The sequence below is a fragment of the Carya illinoinensis genome, chromosome 5 (assembly GCF_018687715.1).
Source record: "Carya illinoinensis cultivar Pawnee chromosome 5, C.illinoinensisPawnee_v1, whole genome shotgun sequence".
NCBI lineage: Eukaryota > Viridiplantae > Streptophyta > Magnoliopsida > Fagales > Juglandaceae > Carya > Carya illinoinensis.
The window spans coordinates 17,169,056-17,190,047 of record NC_056756.1 but is presented as its reverse complement, the minus strand read 5'-3'; the positions used below and the strand labels follow the sequence as shown (position 1 = coordinate 17,190,047).

The 20,992-nt window shown below is 37.0% G+C and overlaps 1 protein-coding gene and 1 pseudogene across 1 annotated transcript; both read left to right on the top strand.

Annotated features, from left to right (window-relative positions):
- Window positions 1–10,547: 10,547 nt before the first annotated feature.
- On the top strand, window positions 10,548–12,899 carry LOC122311529 (pectate lyase-like). The gene is made up of 4 exons (XM_043126118.1): window positions 10,548–10,989; window positions 11,125–11,776; window positions 12,014–12,256; window positions 12,578–12,899. Exons 1-4 carry the CDS (start codon window positions 10,787–10,789, stop codon window positions 12,800–12,802), a joined length of 1,323 nt encoding a protein of 440 aa, XP_042982052.1. The 5' UTR covers window positions 10,548–10,786; the 3' UTR covers window positions 12,803–12,899.
- Window positions 12,900–18,833: 5,934 nt separating this feature from the next.
- Window positions 18,834–20,699, top strand: LOC122310137 (annotated as a pseudogene).
- The last annotated feature ends 293 nt before the right edge of the window (window positions 20,700–20,992 follow it).

Here is a 20,992-nt window from a genome sequence, read left to right as displayed (position 1 = left end):
GCTCAAGAGCTTCCCCGTCAACAAATTTCTTTGTGACGGACATTGTCTAAACTTCTACACCTTCTCTCCTGACAACAGTCAAAAGAGAAAGCACTCTGTCAAAACAGAGCTAAAACAACCTTTCTTCCAAAGAAGAAAAGTACACCCTCGCTTCATCCTCCCAAGGAGGAGGAGTACATCCACACTCTCTCCTTCCAAGGAGGAAGAGTACCAACACCTACATTCCTCCAAAAGAGGAGTAGGACAAAACACTCACATTCCTCCAAAATGGAGTGGGACACCAGCCTATTTATTATTAAAAAACCTAATACAGATTAAAAACAAAACTTAAAACACTGAAAATGGGCTTGATAAAACAGACTACCTAAAACAGACTTGATTAAACAAATTTGTTTGGGCCCGGCCCAGACAAAGGTTCAGCTATTTGCAAGTGGGAAGGCCCGGCCTCTTAGGGTTTCATCTCTATCAATCTCGCCGCCCCTTTCCTCTTTTTCCCTTTTTTTTCTTCCGTTTGCTGCTGTCTACGCCTGAGCTCCATCTCGTTTCTTCCGTTTGCTACTGTCGGCGCCCACCACGAGCGAACTGCATCCACCACCTTAGGTTTAGTCGCAAGCCCCTGCACGCCGAGAACCTCTAGTTCTGAAAAGCTGCCACCACCGACAGCAGGAAGCGTTTTCAACCGTAAACCATCACCCTCGACTGTGGCCGAGAACCTCTATCTCTAAAGTGCTGCCACCCCCGACAGCGAGAAGCGTTTTCAACCGTAAACTTCACCCTCGGCTGCAGCCCAGCAAACTCTGTTTTCCTAAGCGGAAGCAGAGCACCATCGATGGACCACGCCACTCATTTCGAGGACCTCCAGCTCCATCAACGCTGCCACCCAGCCACCATTTCGGCGGCACAGCAGTAGAGTTATCTTTAAAATGAAGCCTTTGGGGAAGTGGACGACGAGCCACAGTGCAACAGCCAGGCAAACAGGTCCCTTAAGCCTCCATAACTGCAACCACCGAAGCCCTTATTCTCAAGCACCTAAGCAAAGCAAAAACAAAATAAAAACTGGAGAAAAAACCGGTAAAGAGCAAGGAAAAACAGGGAAGGTGGGAGGGAGGGAGGAGCCGAGGCTCCCACCTCCCTCGAGTTAGCTTTTCTGTTTTGGGTTCTAGAGAGAAGTGAGAGCCTCTCTCTCTAAACTGACTCTTGTTAAATTTGGTATTTTTTATTTTTTCTATTTAGTGAGGCCCAAGTTATCTATACCATTCCCATATTTAACTTTTCATTGTTTGATGACCTTTCTTGTATGAGATGTGTGTGAGCAAAGTTTTCATCTAAACATTAAAGGGATGTGCACTATAATTAATGAGTATGATATGTTTGTATTATCATCCATGGAATGAAGATATATAAGCCGTAACCAGTCACCTTAGATAATGTCTTGTACAAGAGACGATGGGCATGCCATGACATACATTCTAGTAAACTACTTGAAGCAAGCAAAAGGAATGGGTGTACGAATAAGTTGTTTACTAGGCTCAGCAAAAGGAATGGGTGTACGAATAAGTTGTTTACTAGGCTCGGCCTGATCAAAATACCCAAAATGTTTTAGTATTCTTCGGAAATTAAAACGGTCGTACCGTTTCTTATTTAATCGGAAATTACCCGATATCCATTTTTGTTTATTTTTTTCGCTCTCTCCCTCTTGCTCATAAACCCTAGCATTCAGGCTGCTTTCGTTGAATACGTGATTTGAAACAAAATGAAACACCAAGATCCCAAAATAAACTTGCAAGATCCCAAAGAAACACCAAACAAATGAGCTTGCATATTTGAGAGAGAGAGAGAGAGAGAGAGAGAGAGAGAGATGAACAAGTATTGAAGGCGTAAGAGAGAGTAGAGATAGGGGTGTCATGAACCTTATGAATAGAAATGCGATTGTCTTCAACCTTCCAATATGTTCCATTAGAGGGTTTTGAGGATAAGGGAGGTCTCGCTTAGGTTGAGTTTGGGTGCTGAGAAGTGTTGAGATATGTTGTGAATAGTAGTGAAAAAATAGGTGAAAAGTAATAATAGAATACTGAATATTAATAAAAAGTAATGAATAGTAGTAAAAAGTAGGTAAAAAATAATAATAAAATAATAAATAGTAGTGGAGTATGTTGAGAAGTGTTGAGATTCAACACCCAAACAGATCTTCTCCATAGACTGCGACACAGATCTTCTCCATAGCCAAGTACTTTCTCTTCCTATGCTCCCCCTCGCACTGTATAAATAATTATAATTTTTTTCAATATAATTGAAATTGTCCCTCCAAATTACTCAGTAGCCTTCACGTCCAAAATTTTTGCCCCCCCCCCCCCCCCAAGACTCACGTAGTCCACAAAATGTTTTTTTTTTCTTAAATTAATATAATATAATCACTATCTGACATCTTACACTCTTAATACCTAATATCCTATTTTATTTTAGATTATAAAACACATATTACTATATTATCACATTTATTTGTCAGATTTCTCTACTACACAACTCGTGTCTTGGTGTCTAGCTTTCTTTTCATTCCCTGCAAGACTTCAGTTTGCAACACTCACGCCAGCGGCCAGAGCCAAAGCATAGCTGCACGGACCATATTTTTCGGTTGATTTTCTCTTGAAACAATCACCATCAATAACATTAGATTTATTTATAAAAATTAGATTATGTATTCGAATGGAAGATAAATTGCTTGTATATCATTTTCTAGTTTATATTGAGAAAAAAAAATTATCAAGAATTTTACTTTAGAAATGATAATAGATGAATTTTATTTCATGGAAAATTATCGTCGAGCTTAATTTGAAGGGAAAATCTTAAGTTGATATTTTAGTTTATTTTCTTTTTGTAATGGTCTCTAGCAAACTACAGAAATCTTAAGAAAAATTATTTTATAAAATAATTTATAGACATATTTTTTATTTAAAATTTTATGATGTATGATTATTATTTTTCATATAGCTTCATGCATAAAACACATATTACTTATACTCACACGTACCACACTTTGTCAATCGCTCCCCAAACACAAAATCCTAGTTCCACCCCTGCTGTTACCAATTATCTTTGGCGGGCTGATTTTATGAGGTGCTAGGGTTTAAGGTTTGTAAGTTGGTGTTTGGATTTGGTGTTTTATGGATTCTATCCCTATTTTGATTTTGTATTTTTGTTGTGATTTTTGGTTTATAATTTGTGGGTGTTTTCGATTTTTGGTTGGTGTTGTCATTGGGACATTTCTTGATATTTTCTGGGCGTGGTTCGGTTGCTGTGAATTCCGTTGCTCTTAAGGCTTTTACTTTTTTTGTGTACTGGATAATTTTAGAGTAATTAAGGTCGGAGATTTAAATTTTAAAAGCATGTTTCATCTTTCTGGTGGAAATCGATTTCGTATGGGAGACAAACAAAACTGATACTGAAGAAGTCAGAGTTCCAAGTGAAAATAGAGGAACATTGCATTGATTGAAATAATCTCGTCTCTCATATAAAAGGCAAAAAAAAAGTTTCTGGGGGTATAACAGCTTGGAAATGAATATATTGTATATAAACAAGAAACAAATGAGTCCAATACATTAGAAAAAAAAAATGCTTAAAGCAGGATGTTTCCTATATGTTGTAGGAAACTCGCATCATTCTTACTTCTTAGATGTCAGGCTAGGAGTCTTAGCTTATTAGTCCGTATCATTTTAAAGCACTTTTGAGATTTGAGACGTTTTTCGGGTCTGAAATGGCTTGCTTTCTGATATAGTTGGATAAATGTCAGCCTTGTTTTTTGTAGTTTTATGCAGCTAGAATTAGTGCCTAACCATGTGAGGTCTCATACTGGTGGAGTGGACTTCTTCATGTGCATGCATGAATTTGCAAAAAGGCAACACTAAAATATTAACCAAAGATTCCATTACGCGACCCAATTCTCCTCTGGTTCCAATCTAATTATGTTAAGATTTTGTCACTATGCTTTGAATCAAACGGTACTATCTCCCTGCATAAGAGAGAAACAGTACTGTCTTCCAACTAGCCTTGTCGTTGATGTTCTCTTCTAGTCTTGCTGCTAATTAAGTGTACACTTAATTGTCCTTTTCCCACGAGTTCTTTTTCCACTATATAAGCTTATGGAAAATACTTCCTATTGTTACAAATCTTGTTTATGGGAAAAAAATATTTTCTTCTGTCACCACTTCACATTCCACGATTTTAAAATCGTGGATAAAACCACCTTTTGCGGCTAAACAATGGCGCCACAAATAAGCAAGAAATTTTTTGCACGGAAATACGTTTAACGATGCGATTTTGTCAGTAAAATTGACTATTTGCGGTGAGTTTGTATCGCCGCAAATGAGTTTGCAATATTAAGCCAAGATTTACTAACTTTTGCGGTGATTTGCTGTCGCAGCAAATAAATATTCGACGCAATGACTTATTTTTAATCTCCACCCTTAGATTAGAATAACAATGGACATAGGATCAAATAAAACCCTAATTTTCCCTTTTACTTCTCCTCTCTCTTCCCCCCTCCCCCCGGCGATGCAGCCTTCCCCTTATTTCCTCTCTTCTGTCTTCTCCGCCCCTACCCACGGCCTTACCCTTATTTCCTCTGTTCTTTCTCTCCCCCACCCCCCAACACGCTAGGGGTGAGCAGCGGGGCCCCGTTACCCGCTGCCCCGCCCCGTTCGCCCCGCCCCCGCATAGGGCGGGGAGGGGCATCCGCACCGTCAGGGCCGGGGCGGGGCCCCCCGGCCCGTATGGTTTTTCCCCAGCGGAGGCGGGGGACGGGGACGGACCCCCCCGGTTCGTTTTTCCCCCGCCCCGCCCCTCTCTCCTACCTTCCCTGAGTTCCCTCTGCTTCGTACTCCGATCCCCATGATTCACCCTGACGCTGATGCCACGGACTCGTCCAGCGATGAGGACGATGATTTCTTGGGCCGGCAACGTGTGAAGCGGTACGTCGAGGAGATCAACATCGAGTCCGGCAACGTGTGAAGCGGTACCTGGGATTCCACCAAGATCGACTTTAAACTCCTGGGCTCTCTGTTCCGTTCCAAGTTCCAACCATTTCTGCTTTTTAATTTGTCATTTTTAACCCTAAAAAAAGGGCTATTTATTGTGGGTCTTCTGTATGCCGATTGCTCTCTCGGTGGGCATCAACCAGAGGGAAACAGCCGCAGCGGCAGCAGTCGAGGAGATCAACATCGAGTCCGGCCAGCCGGAGGCCACTGAAGGTGGCTCCGTCGAATTGCAAGAAGTTTCGAGGAGTGGGCCGCCGAGATTCGAGATCCCACAAGACGTGTACGGGGGGCCGGACGGATTGCCCCCTCACCCCGTACCCCGTCATGCGGGATGGGTACCCCGCCCCCGCACACCGGGGGTGGGGGACGGAGGGGATTTTCCCCATTCGCCTCATGCCCGGGGGGGGGGCTACCCCGCAACGTATGGTGCGGGTAGCACCCCTACAACACGCCACCTCAGGCCCTCACCCAGTCACTCTGTTCTCTCTCCCTCCCTACGAGTCTCAATCTCACCCTGCGACAGTCCCCCCTATCTCACCCTAGCGGCTTGACCCAGTTCCCTTGACCCTAATCTAGTCCCCCCGACTCTCGTCTCTCTCTCGCCGAGTCGCCACACGACCTCACGCTGACCCAGTAACCACCCTCACAGGCCGTGATCAACACGGTAAGCCTCTCTCTCTCTCTCTTCTCCCTTCGTCTGATCTCTTTGTTTAAAATGTGAATCTGTGTAATTTTGCGATGATATCTTGTATAAAATTTGTTTGATTTTGTGATGATATGGTTGTGTAAAATCTGTGTAATGTTGTGATGATATGGTTGTGTAAAATCTGTGTAATATTGTGATGATATGGTTGTGTAAAATCTGTGTAATGTTGTGATGATATGATTGTATAAAATTTGTGTAATATTGTGATGATATAGTTGTGTAAAATCTGTGTAATTTTGTGTTGATGAGTTTGTGTAAACTCTGTGTAATTTTGTGATGATGAGTTTGTATAAAATATGTGTAATTAAAATAGGATGGATGTTGCAAACTTGCAGTTGATGAGTTTGAGTTAATATTGGGATTCTATTTGGTGGTTCGACATTTAATTAGCTTGAAGTACGATGAGATATTTTGAAGCCCATGAGCTACTTTCTGATTGATCTGGAATTTGCGTCAGTTTTATGTCAATCCCTTTTAGTGATAAGGCATTTACTTAAGTTCATCAAGCTCCATTAAATTATAACAAATTAATTTTGATTCTCCTCCTCCATTACGGCTTTGATCATACAAATTGCTTGCCCTGTTTTAGATTGTTTAAATTGGTTAAATCTTAAAAGAAAAGAAATTAAGGGCTTTTTTTTATTTTTTATTTTTATTGAAGTTAATAGCATGGTTCTTGGAACTATTTGATTCTTTTTTGGAGGAAGTGGCTTTTTTTTCCCTGCATTTTTCGATGGTGTCGTGTATGTTTTGATGGCAATGAAGAATCACACAATCAATGTCCAGATGAACTGGCTTTTCTTGCACAGGGCTGAGAGAAAATCTTTAGTTTGTGTTACTGATAATTATACCTATCGGCTTCATAACTTAGATGTTCATTTTATGTTATTCAGGATGCAGTAGAGTAGTGTAATTCTTTCTTCTTCGTATTTTGTTTCTTTTCTTTTTTGACAATTACACAATTGCCCTGCCATGTCATCTTTCGGTGCACAATGGGTCCGCAACACTGCCTGTACTTAGAAGAACTGTATTTATAAAGTAAGTTAGCATGTGCAATAAATGTGAGACTTAAATATTAGTCATCGGTGGGACGTTTTCATTACAGCCAAACATTTTGTTCATTCTAGCATCATGTGTTTTGGGCAGACTTAATATGGGAATCTTTATTATTAAATGAATTGTGTGTGTGTCCTAGTACTATACAAACTGGTCAAACCTACAAGATTAATGTATGAATTTTGTTTTTCCAGATATATGTGAATGAAGAGGCTATGTGGTTTCAAACTTTGAGGAGATGAATTGGACCTTGTCTCAACATGCTGGATTTCTTCAAAATTGTGTCTAGTGTTGTATCTTTGTATACAAGTAGTTACTGGTAAAATATGTTGTAGAGAATTGCAGTATATATTTCATAACATATATTATGAAAAATACATGAGTATGCATGTAACATTCCCTATTGTACTTCCCATTTCTATCATGATGTATTTCCTTGTATATGGTTGACTTGGAACATATTGGAATGAAGTTAAAGAGTTGGAAATTTCATAGTAATTAATGGTCCATTATGTTATATGGATTTTGTTATATGTATGATTTGCATTATTTGAAGTTATTTATAAAATCTCAATGGGATGTTCATTGGTGGATGGAGAAAAAATGAGATGCCTCAAATAGTGATGGTATTAATTCGTGGGGAAATATGTATTGTTCAAAGCCTTTATCTGAGGACAGCTTTTGTGAGAAACATCTTTTACCCATGAGATGGACTTATGGAAATATAAGTTGCTGGAAATTTCCACCAACGATCTTCATGGAAATTCTAGCACCCACAAATCGATTTCATGGCAAATAGTATTAAATCCTACAAGTGTGTACAAAGATGTAAGATTATTTGCCATGAGTACCAAACATTTGCCCGCGAAAGTTCTTGTGGTAAAAGCTTACTTTTACCCACAAGTTTAAATTGTCGTGGGGAAAAAAACTTATCCCACCAATTTTATTCCATGAACGTTCCACGACACGAGTTCGTGGGAACAAAGTATTTCCCATGGATACCATACATTTAGCCACCATAATCCTTTTTGGGTAAAACCCTTATTTCTTGTAATGCACGGTTGGGATGCTGTTTGGGATCTGTTGCACTTGATGCTGATGCAGGGTGGGATGTGGGGCTGAGGAAGGTTAGCATAGGCTGCATAGTGAAGGATTTGGCCCCTGCATGCTGCTTCCTTGATGATGAATTGGGTGAAACCCCAACTTGCCTTTCCATTATAGAGTGCCACCAGGATGAGATTTTTGAGGTCCTTTTAGGAGCTTTTAAATGATTGCCTTCTCAGACAAAACAGGCGTGGAGATGTTTGGAAAGGATATGCAGGAAAATAAGAAAATAATAATAGAGTGAGAAACATAAACATACCATTTCATGTAGGCTTTGAGCTAAACCTACGGGTGCTTGTCTCTCTCTCTCTTTTTATGTAGGCTGTCTATTGCTGAAGCAGGTCATTGGCTCAAAAGTTCTAATTTCTTGTGGCCGTAATAGCTCTTAGCTTCAGCTGTCAATGAAGGCATTTAGAGCTCTCTGATAGATTTATTGATTTCCTAAGAGGGGGTTTTCTGCAGCAAAGGTTTAGGCATTTTGTGGTGGTTTTAAGAGCTATTATATACATCTACTTAGCTAATTATAACAGTGTGATCTCTATGCACTATGAATGGTGACAGACCAGCAATTAACTCAATTGTTCATGTAATTCTGTTTTTGAACACTGCATCCAAAAGATATGCAGTCTTTATAGTGGGATCCATTACACATGGTACTCTAATTCTATCATAAGAAAATAATAATAATTTGTCAAACCAGCTGAAAAAAACTTAATGCAAAACAACCTTTATAGCATAATTATTTAAATAAATAAATAAGGAAAACCTGAAAAAAAATAAAATAAATAAATAAATACTAATAAAAAAATAAAATGGGGTCGGGTAATAGCAAATGGTTCGGGAGACTGCACTGTTTGTTTGTACACATGGCCAGGTCGGGTCGGAATATTGGTCATTTGGGTCAGGTGAACGGTCCTAAAAAAGAAGGAAGACTTTATAAAAGGACTTGTGTAGTAAAAAAGTTTCAATATTTTTTTTTTCAAAAATGTCAACTTAAATGATTAATCCAAACATTTTAAGATTCAAAAAAGACATATTTCTCCATAAACTTTTCATTCAAATGATTTAAGTGAAAATTAAAAAAAATACAATGCAAAACAATTTTTTATAAAAGTAAAAAATAATAAAATTTATTCAAACAACTTTTCAAATTTAACTATTTACTTTTTATATATAGCCCGAATATATACAAATTACATCTTAACAAATTTTTATTCAAAAACTTTCACAAATTTCAATAAAAACTGCATTAAAAACTTTTGTAAAAAATTCTCAAACATTCTAAACATTTTCCTAACCCAGACATAACCAGCATTGTTTGTAATAAAGGATTTTGAAAATGATTCTAGTGACCACAACAAGTGTTTGATAAAAAGTCTAGTAGAGAGAACAGTTTTGTATTTCCTTGTAAAACCTCATCTTTCCTTTTTATTTTATTTTATTTTTTTTATTGATTATATTTCACTACAGTGTGTACAAGTATTTATAGAGTAATTTCAGCCAAGTGTTACAATAAGATTCAGCCACGTCATTATTCTGTTGGAGGTGTATTTTCCTTCTTGAATATTCTTCCAGCTGGTGAGTACAAAGCAGAGCATTATGCAGCGGACAACAGGTCTTTTCTTGTATGCGTACTGGAGATGCTTGAGCCATGGTTTTCTTTCTTAACAAAGGAAGAGAGCAGCTAGTCCATAGCATAGAGCTATATGGTGAAAACTCCATAAATCATATGTGTTTATTGATTCATCATGTATGACTAACTTTTATAATTTGATTTATTATGTTATCCGTATGTACGTTTAAATTAGTTTTGAATATTATAATATAAATTTTTATGGGTCATTTTCTTTGCCTTTTATTTTAGAAATTTAAGTTGAACAATATGGACATGCAAGTCAAAAACTTTAAATCATAAACATTAATGTTATGACTAGGTTTCAAAATAAAAATAAATTGTACTTGAGATCGATCATATGGCTTCGAAACAAATTAATAAAAGACGTATTTTTTAAAATTATTTTCTAGTCTATATTGAGAAGGAATGTGATAATTAATGATTTTTATTTTTAAAATAACATTGAGATCATCAATTGACATGTTAAATGTTTTTATTTTTATTTTAAAATTAAATGTTTTAATTTTTGTTATATGCAAACTACTTTTATATATCCTATGCCTGGCCCTCGACACAAATCCTGATTTCTATATATATATATATATATATACGTGTGCACGTTGTTGTGATAATATCCAAATTAATTTAGTGTAGTTTGATAAAACCATCATAAAATAATATTATTATATGATGAATAGTCTCAAAATATCGAATTTCTTGTACTCATCGATCGAAAATATCCAACACCTACGCATGATGATATCTCAACCATTTCCTAATTGTTAGCTATAATGACTATTTGATTACATATTTCAAGAAGGCAGCAAAGCAAATGTTAATTACTCTCTGTTGCTAAAAATACATATATAGCCAGCCTAAATGATATTAATGCGCGCCCAGTACGTGCAAACCGTAAACTAGGAAGCGGTTCTCCACTCTTCCCGCCTTATGCTGCTCCCACTTCATCAATTGTCGCAAGACTCTTAGCTGTGGAATTTAATTAAACAACCCCTGCCTTAAATATGGGTTTCTTCCTAAGCAAGTTGATCAATCGAACCCTCAGCTCGCTTGTGGGCTCAATCCGTTGGCTGGGTAGCTAGGTCTTGGTCCTCCTAGGCACATATAAGGATCATTAATTGTTGATCGGGAGACCTAGACCAGCTTCCAGTACGTACGTACTACGACTTTGATCACCGTCCCGTAGTTTCGAGGGAATTAAGAGTGCAAAAGATCTAGAACTTCTACTGCTTGCTAGGTTTACATGCAGATCAAGCAATGACAGAAGCTAACAAAAATGTTTTTCAGATCTTGTTTTTTGTGTCATTCGCTATTGTTGTTCCAAGCCTTCATGCCACCAACATCAGTCAATGGGATGGTTATTGGAAGCACCGTGCTGACGAGGCCCTAAAGGCTAACCTCGCAGCTTATGATCCACATCCTGAGAAAATCACCGAGGACTTGAACTTTCGAGTCAACAAGTAGGGTTTCTAATCACTACATACCCAAATCAAATGTTTTTAATCTTTTATAGATTAATTCTGACCCTTCATGCATGCATGTAATGAATCGCGTAGTAATAATTGTACGTCATTCTTTCGAAATTTGGCATGTAGGGTTTTGACAGGGAGCAATAGCACAAGAAGAAACTTGAAGAAGAACACAGGCCCATGCACAGCCACCAACCCCATTGACCGATGCTGGAGGTGTGACCCCGACTGGGCCAAAAACCGAAAGAAGCTAGCTGACTGCGTCCTTGGCTTTGGCCGTAACACCTTTGGTGGAAAATATGGTCCTTATTATGTTGTGACTGATTCCTCAGATGATGACCTGGTGAATCCCAAACCCGGAACCCTCCGCCATGCCGTTATCCAAAAAGGGCCCCTCTGGATCATCTTTGCAAGCAGCATGGTTATTAGGCTCCATGAAGAGTTGATCATGACCAGTGACAAAACCATTGATGCAAGAGGAGCCAATGTGCGCATCGCTCATGGCGCTGGAATCACCATACAATTTATCAAGAATGTGATCATCCATAACCTCCATATCCATAATATTTACGCCGGTAGTGGCGGACTCATCGTAGACTCTGTTGACCATTTCGGTATTAGGACTCCTAGTGATGGTGATGGTATCTCCATCTTTGGCTCATCCAACGTCTGGATTGACCATGTTTCCATGTCCCAGTGCAAAGATGGCCTCATCGATGCCATCATGGGATCAACTGGTATTACCATCTCCAACAGCCATTTCACCAATCACAATGAGGTAACTTTCTCAATCTTTACTCTTGGCTTTTAGATAGCAAAATTAAGAAAACACCATCTATAACTCGTACTACCCTATCACTATGTAATATAATTCCTAACCTATATATAAAAGTACTCTGCAACATTAGTATGCAATAAATGAAAAACGATCTGATATAGATCACAAGATGTTGATCTAACTTTAAGTGAAAGATGGAGTGCATGATTGATAATTTGATGGGGTTGATTCATTCAGGTGATGTTGTTCGGAGCAAGCGACAGCTACTCCGGAGACGAGATAATGCAAATCACAGTCGCCTTCAACCACTTCGGTAGGGGATTGGTGCAGAGGATGCCGAGGTGCCGATGGGGATTCATTCATGTGGTTAATAATGACTATACGCACTGGCTCATGTATGCCATTGGCGGTAGCAGCCATCCTACTATTATCAGTCAGGGTAATCGATTCATTGCTCCTCCAGACTTGGCTGCTAAAGAGGTACGTATATTTACAAAGCCTTCTACAAAAGTTCCAAGAAAGCTACACAAAAATATATATATATATATATATATATATATATGTATATATCTTGCCTTTTAATTGGCTTTATCCAGATTCCAACTGTCAGTCGAATTACTCTCGCAATTCTTAACTAATATGTACATGCAAATAAAGTATTTAACAATATTGCTTCAATATAATAAACTTGGCATAACTTGTACTTGTAGTAATTTAAGGCCTCATGAATCATAATCCTTGACAGTCGCTAATAATTAAGTTCTCACAAATTGTTCATTTTCTTCAATGTTGATGATCAAGGTGACCAAGAGGGAATATACAACTGGGAGCGAGTGTAGTTCATGGACATGGAGATCCGAGGGAGATCTGATGATGAATGGAGCATTCTTCGTTCAATCAGGGAAAAAACTGAAAAAGAAGTCATTCTCCAGGCTGGATATGATCAAATCGAAACCAGGGACATATGTGAGGAGACTCACACGCCACTCCGGTTCGCTTAACTGCCAACCAGGAAAACCTTGTTAATTAGCCATGTTAGGGCCCTTCCATGCAATTTTTTTCATGCAGTATTAATAGAGCCTACATACCCGTGATTATTATGGTACTACTACTTGTTTTGTAAGTCACATATCTTTATTTCTATATTTACGTTAATTGGGCCGGTTGTCAAGGGTAGGGGTGACTTCGGTCCGGTCCGGTCGGTCCGCAGGAGGATTTGTGGACCGGACCGGACCAATTCGGTCTAGGGTTTTCCCACCCTGGACCGGACCGAAATGCACTAAGGACCGGTCCGGTCGGTCCCTTTCGGGGGGGGTCCGGTCCGGTCGGTCCGTCGGTCCAAATATGGACCATGTGGCCCATGGGCCCAATCGGCCTAACAGTGAAATCACATTAATTTTTTATCTAATTTTATGTCAAAAAATACCTAAAAATAAAAGATTTGAATGCAAAATAAAATTGAGCATAAAAAGAAAATTATCTATATACAATAAATTTGAATAAAAGATTTTACAAGGAAAAAAAAATAAAGAAAATTGAAAAAAACCCATAAATTACAAAAAAATCCATGACTTAATGTCTAAATTAATGATTTGCAAAGGACCTATGATTTCATTAAAACTTAAAGAGCACCACTTTTACATCCAAAAATAAAAAATCCAACAATTCATGTCAAATCCTCACATACAAGCAATATTTTATATCAAATGAAATTTAATACATCTAATTCTATGCCAACTAAACATCCATATTTCAAAAGAAAAGGAAAAAAGTTAAAAAGTACATCTAATTCTTAACTAAACATTTTTTTTTTTTTGATAGGTCTTAACTAAACATCCAACTAAACATCCAACTAAACATGCCAACTAAACATCCAAAAGTCCAAATAAAAGGGAAAAAAAATAAGAAACCAAAAAAAGTTAAGCAAAGGACATAAAAAATATTACAATTTACAATCCATGCATCTAGGCTTCTAGCCATAATAACTAATAAAGTGATATTACGAATTACAAGTGACTAAATAATAACTAATACAAATAACAAATAACTAAGATATGATCTCTAAACGGCAAACACTTGATCCCGTCAAAGCTTTCACCACCAAACGAAATGCTGCCAAATAGGACACAAAAATTCAATGAGAGACAATACAAAAGTAAAACTAAATTGGACAAGTCACAATTGAAGAAAATAATCTGAAATTTTAAAGAAAACAATTTAAGTTCTCACCTCATGAATTTGCATTAGATGTAGACATTGTATTTGACGCCTCCATAGAATTTTCACCCTCCTGAGCAAGTGCTATACAATAAAGGAAAAAAAAAACAATTTATATAAATTTTCACTACATATATAAATCATAAAAGTTATAAAATGAAGTAAATAATAAACATACCCATATCCAACTGCCTCTCAAAATCTTCCACATCATCCATTATAGTCCTAAGGCTGATTGGAGTAGATGAGAACGAAGCCAATTTTGTGTACAAATGAGGCCCTCAACCATCATTGGAGATAAACTACTTCGGAAAGGATCAAGAACACGACCCGCTGTGCTAAAGCAAGATTCAGAGGCAACTGTAGAGACTGGTATTGCAAGTACATCGCATGCAATTTTTGAAAGCACACGATATCTAAATGAGTTAACCTTCCACCAAACTAGAATGTCAAAACTTTCATTGTCTGTCTCACACTTTTCATCTAGATATCTATCAACCTCTGACTTACTTTCAAGAGAGTCCTCCGACTGCAACCGTTGCTTAAATATGGCCATTCTCTGTGCACGAACATCCACGTCTGTACTTGCGCCATCTTCATCAGTAAGATTTACATCTTCACGTGATAAACTTCTAGACTGCTGCTGTTGTTGTAAAGAGTTGCTATACTCATCATTTGCAAGGTATGACTCATACATGCGGGTTAAAGTATTCTTCACTGAACAACTCAAATCAACTGCTTTTGTGGGATCATGGGCATACATCACTTCCAACTCAAAGTCAAGATATCGCATCTTGTACCGAGGATCAAGAAGAATTCCAACAAACAACAACATATTCATATTATCCAAGTTGCCCCAATATTTGTTAAATTTTTTCTTCATATTTGTGGCCATTGATCCCACCACAAGGTTTTGATTTTGACACTCCAAATCAATTGCACCGGATATTGTAGCTAACTCCGGAAAAAAAGAGTTGCAAGTTGCATATAGACCCCCCGAAAAGCGTAAAGTTGCATCATGAAATAGTTTAAGAAACTTTACAAACAACCTTGCCTTCTCCCAATCAATATTATTGGGAGGCCCCAACTTTTTTGACGTTCTCCTATTCACAACTTGCTCTACATCTTCCTCATCATCGTCATCATCATCTCCAATACTAGTAAGGAAAGCCGAATCCTCTTCTTCCAACCGTTCAAACGCTCTTCGAAATTTTATTGCTCTCTCTAACATAAGATAGGTGGAGTTCCACCTAGTTGGTACATCTAAGCAAATGCCACTTTTACACGTAATTTCTTCCAACTGTATACATTTATTAAACATACTCCACCTTTGAGGTGATGACTTCACATATTTTACAACACCTCTCACCTTTGCAATAGACTCATCAAATTCTCTCAACCCCTCACGAACTATTAAGTTTAAGATGTGGGCACAGCATCGAACATGCAAAAATTCATGTTCCAAAATAGTATCCTTCCTATACTTGGTTTTTTTCTTCAAATAAGAAACTGCACCATTATTAGAACTTGCATGAAACGGCTGGGTTTAAATTTTAAAACTGAGTTGCATGAAACGGCGCCGTTTCATGCAACCCGGTTTTAATCCTTGGTCTCCACTGGACCTAAACGTCCAATCTTTTCTTTTAAATTCTTTTATCTTCTTGTTATTTAAATGCAAAAATATTTAAATTAATATAATTAAAGTTAAGTAAACTAATTGATGTAATAATGTGGATTATTTCATTAACTCAAAAAATAATTAATTAAACTTATATTAATATATTAATTACTATTTTATTACTAACTTAGAGATATAGACTTATAGTTATAGTATGTCAATGAATTAGTGAGCTATATTAAACTTATAGATGCAAATTTTTTTATATGATCATGAATCATGATTCATAGATGTAGATGTTAATAAACTATAATTAGTTAATGGTGAATTGGTGATAGGTTAGTTAATAACTTAATTGATATCATATATTAGTTCATTAAAATTTACATTAATTGCTTTATATTTAGTTATAAGTTACAACTTAGGTATTTTACAAAAAATTTATCTACTAACTTTAATTAGATCATAGATGTAGTGTAGTCTTGTTACTTGTATATGTTAATAATTAATAGTAACATAGTTAATGGTGAATTGGTGATAGGTTACTTAATTGATATTATATATTAGTTAATTAAAATTTATCATTGATTTATATTTACAAAGTTACAAGTTACAACTTAAGTATAACTTGTTTATCTAATAACTTTAATCAGATCATAGATAATAGTTATATTAGTAATTAGTTAATTCACCTACTAATTAGTTAATGGTGAATTTAATCAATTGATAATAAGTATTAATAACTAATTGACATTAGTTAATTACTAGAACATTAATTTAAATTTAAAGTTTTATATTGTTAAACTTAATGGTAATATTTTAGATGAAAATTGCATAATTAATTATACAATTATTATATAAAATAATATATATAATATATTTTAAAATCACATTTTTCTATTCGGTCGGTCCGGTCCGGTCCGGTCCAAAAAAGTCATGGACCGGGACCGGGACCGAAACCGAAAATCTTAACTTTCATGGACCGAGACCGACCGGCTCTAAGGCCGGTTCGGTCCGGTCCGGACCGAAACACTCGGTCCGGTCGGTTTTACCGGTCCGGACTGACCGGCTTTCACCCCTAGTCAAGGGGAAGAAAATCAGAGAAATTACCAAAGCAAAGTCATGTTGTTGTAGGGTATATATATATATATATATATATGAGAGATCTAGCATGGAGAACGAAAGAAATTAAGAAGATCGATCAAAAGGTTTCTGCACCGATTCTACTTTGCTATCAAAAGCCATAAGAATATTCTACGTTTGCAAACATATTGTGTACGTATAATCTGTATGTGTTAATTAAATTGCACTCACAAGAAGAAAAATGAATTTTTTCTAACGAGACTGGCCGGAAAAAGTCTTAAAATCGTCTCAAAAATGCATTTTAGACGAGAAAAAAGTTGTCAACGAGTATCAGCTGTACGTACGTAGATATATATATATATATATATATATATATTATATATATTCTTATTGATCAACCACGCATGCATGGTCCACATGATCATCATGCAGCGCGATATATATCCCCTCATAATTAGTTTCATCAATATTTAAACAGCACGATATTTAAACTTTTGTTTAAAAATATTAATTCTAAAGCTCTGCATGTTATAACCATTATATTACTTAAATTGAAAAATGTATCATAAAAAATGTATACTAATTAAAAGACGCACCACAAATTTCTATCAAGAATTTCAGTAATTTAATTTAGTATAACTTTAAAAAAGAATTTCAGTAATTCATTGTATCCTATAAGAATTGTACGTAGAATAAACACAACTAATTGTGGATAATTCTTAGGATATACCGATAGATCGAAGTGGAAACCAATCAACTCCATTTTGCCTACACGTACAGGACAAGACGACGCATCTATTGCTAAATAACGCGTTGCCAAACTCACTCACATATATATATATATATATATATAAGCTAGCTTGATCAATTGGACGTACGATATATTCAAGAGCAAAATTAGATAATGAAGAATTATGTTGTCGCCTGAGTACTGCACAAGCGAGAATTATGCTTTGCGTTTTTTTTTCCCAGAAAACGATAATTTTGGGATTCATGAACTAGAACAAGCCAAACCTGAGTTGTCTCATGTTATCATAATTTGTCAAAAATTGTAATCCAAAGAAATTACAGTGTCATTTCATTTATTTTAATTTGTTTGTTTTCTGCCGAAGAATATTAATATTGGAGAGTTGTACGATCTTACTCAAAACGTCACCTCCACTCGGTGCATATCTCTTATATACATGTTAATAGCAAGTTGTGGAAATTAATTAAACTAGTCGTACTGCACCATATGTGCAATATTGCAATGGAAAATTATTATGCCGTAGGTTGGGAGCTTTGAGACCATTTGTAACGTTTCAATGAAATGTCTAAATTAACCACGTGGCCTATAATCCAGAAGAATTAGTCAATGATATAATTAGAATTTCAATAAAATCTTAATTATAAAAAATAAGAACTTCTCATTCCCGAACAATGTGGGATCCCATACATGTATAGAGTATCACAATGAATTTATAATTTTCTTTATAACTTGATAATTTGGAGTTTGTTAAATGTACTGGCATTTATCAAAGATTAATATATATATATATATAAATACTTTTAAGATTTCAAATTCTTTTAACTGATGATTTGTGGTCATTCATATAATTTTTATGCTTTGAAAATTATATAGTTTATAACAGATGCTTAAATTCTCTACTAATTCCCATAAACTTATGTTTTCGATTATACTGATCTCAACCCACATTATTAATCTTGCAGTTTTGGCGGCTAACCCAACATTGTTAATGATCTGGTCTATATCTTGATTAATGGAATTGTGAATCAAAGAGAAAAAAAACTAACTTTTTGAACTTTGGTTTTACCGACATTTAACTTGTTTACAGTGACATGGCGCAAAACCGGATAATTTTGGTTATTCCTTATCGCAAAGTTTAAACTGTCAAAAGTGACTGCTTTGCCGTCTAGTAGAGTACAGACATTTCAACTTTGTCTCCAATGGAATGATATCATCGAAAGCCTCTGTCTTTCTCACTTGAAGTAAAACAAATTTAGCAGAAGACAACTTAGGGTGGACAATATATAGACTTCACTGATCAGCTAGCTCCTCAACATCAAATTTGGCAGAAGATCGGTTGTCTGCCATTGTTTGTGAAGTACTGAGCTGAGAGAACTGAGAAGAAATCTGAAATGGAGATGATCGCAGTGAAATCAGCTATGAGCCAATTAGGAAGCCGTAGTTGCGTGTGCATGATTGAAGGTGATCATCATGATTTGGCTAATAAGTGCGTCAAGAGGAGGCGAAGATCAGATGGTCCCTCTGCAACAGCTACAATAAGCTGCATTAATAATAATAATAATCAAGGGGACCAACCACAGAAGCAAGCACAGGCTGAACAATCCACTACTACTACCAGTACTGTCGTGAAAAGAAGTTCAAGATTTCGTGGAGTCAGCAGGTTCGATATAAAAATCTATTTCTTAAGATACATACATGTGTGTGTGTGTAATAGAAGCTAATACATGGCTGCGTGCAACACCAGGCTAGATGGACTGGACGTTTTGAAGCTCATTTATGGGATAAGGGGTCCTGGAATCCAACCCAGAGGAAGAAGGGAAAGCAAGGTAAATCACTTCTTGTCATCTTCTTCTTTTAATAAATTCTGATGTTACATATATATGTCCGTCTTGATTACTGACGCTCTCTTTCCTCTACTGTTTGCATATTGGAATTGCCGGCATGGAGCAGTGTACCTAGGTGAGCACAGCTTTATTGCTAATTTAAATTACTTCGCCCATTAGAGAGACTAGATTTTTAGGCATTGACCTTTGTGGCATTGATAATTCATCAGGAGCTTATAATGAAGAAGAATGTGCTGCAAGAGCATATGATTTGGCTGCCCTCAAGTATTGGGGAACATCCACTTCTACCAATTTCCCGGTAACAATTATCAACGTGAATTTCGAAAACCTTTCTTTCTTTTTGTTAAAAATAAAACAATTAGGGACCCATTTTGTATTCTTTTCTCAACTCAGGTGGTCTGGTATGATATTTTTGCAGGTATCTGATTATGAGAAGGAAATCGAGATAATGAGGACTGTAACAAAAGAAGAATACTTAGCCACTTTAAGAAGGTACCTCATCTCCTTTTAAAAACTACTTCCCTCAACAAACTTTCCAATAATATCTAGAGTGTAATTGGCTTTATATTCGTGTATAGGAAAAGCAGCGGTTTTTCAAGAGGTGTATCCAAGTACAGAGGAGTTGCAAGGTAAACTAACTTTGCAGAATTATGAGTTTATCATTTGATCCTTATATACACACTATACCCGGCTAACAAAGAGCCAATTCATGAACTTTTCTGGCAAACTGCAGGCACCATCATAATGGGAGATGGGAAGCAAGGATAGGAAGGGTGTTTGGAAACAAATATCTCTCTACCTTGGCACTTACAGTGAGTGAAACCCTCTGAATCTCTTGTTTTCTTGTGGATGGGGCTGCATGAATTTCAAACAGCCAATTAATGGCTCCATAGTTGCAGAACAATGAGGTGCAACTGGTATTGGATATCTGATGTCATAATTTTTGTAGGTACTCAAGAGGAGGCTGCTCATGCTTATGACATAGCAGCAATAGAATACAGAGGGATTCATGCGGTAACCAACTTCGACCCGAGCACATACATCAGATGGCTGAGACCAAGTCCCGATTCTCTTGCTTCCCAGGAAGAAAAGTTAAGCATAGAGTCTCAGCCTATGGGAGTTTTCTATAACCCCACTCCAAGCAAGGGACCATCCGAGCACTCCAATACCTTAACCAGAGATGGATTGGACACCACTAGAAAACAGGACGTTTTCCAAAGTGAGAATCCCATTAGTTCTTGCCCCTCTTCATCTTCCCCAACTGCACTTGGCCTTCTCCTAAAATCTTCCCTATTTAAAGAGCTCATGGAGAGGAATTTGAATGCCACTGAAAAAGAAACAGAAGCGAATGGGACAAAATTGCCTGTGTATACAGGAATTGACAATGAGGTTGGGGGGAACTTCTGGCAATGAAGCTGGTAATCACTTACTTCAATGTGTTGTGCTGAAGGCCATGGGTTGGCGTGGTTTGGAGTCTCCAGATGCAAGTTGCATTTTGCATTTTTGTCAGTACTTCGGGAATGGTACCTTTAGCATCATATCCCTCACTAAAAACCGCTACGCCTATGTGTAGTGCTTTCTGGTTGTGCACCCTAGATTACCTCTCGTTGAATAAAGCGACTTGTGGGTGCGTTGGGAAATTAAGTGTAACCGGTTCTATCAACACTTTCTCTTAAAATAAAGCGATTAATCTGCTCCTTTTTTTA

What these genes read in the sequence shown, in the direction of transcription:
- LOC122311529 (XM_043126118.1), top strand. Translation starts at nt 10,787, where the DNA reads ATGACAGAAGCTAACAAAAATGTTTTTCAGATCTTGTTTTTTGTGTCA. An exon ending in TTGAACTTTCGAGTCAACAA is followed by an intron (nt 10,990 to 11,124) that starts GTAGGGTTTCTA and finishes TTTGGCATGTAG; the next exon opens with GGTTTTGACAGGGAGCAATA. An exon ending in CAGACTTGGCTGCTAAAGAG is followed by an intron (nt 12,257 to 12,577) that starts GTACGTATATTT and finishes TTGATGATCAAG; the next exon opens with GTGACCAAGAGGGAATATAC.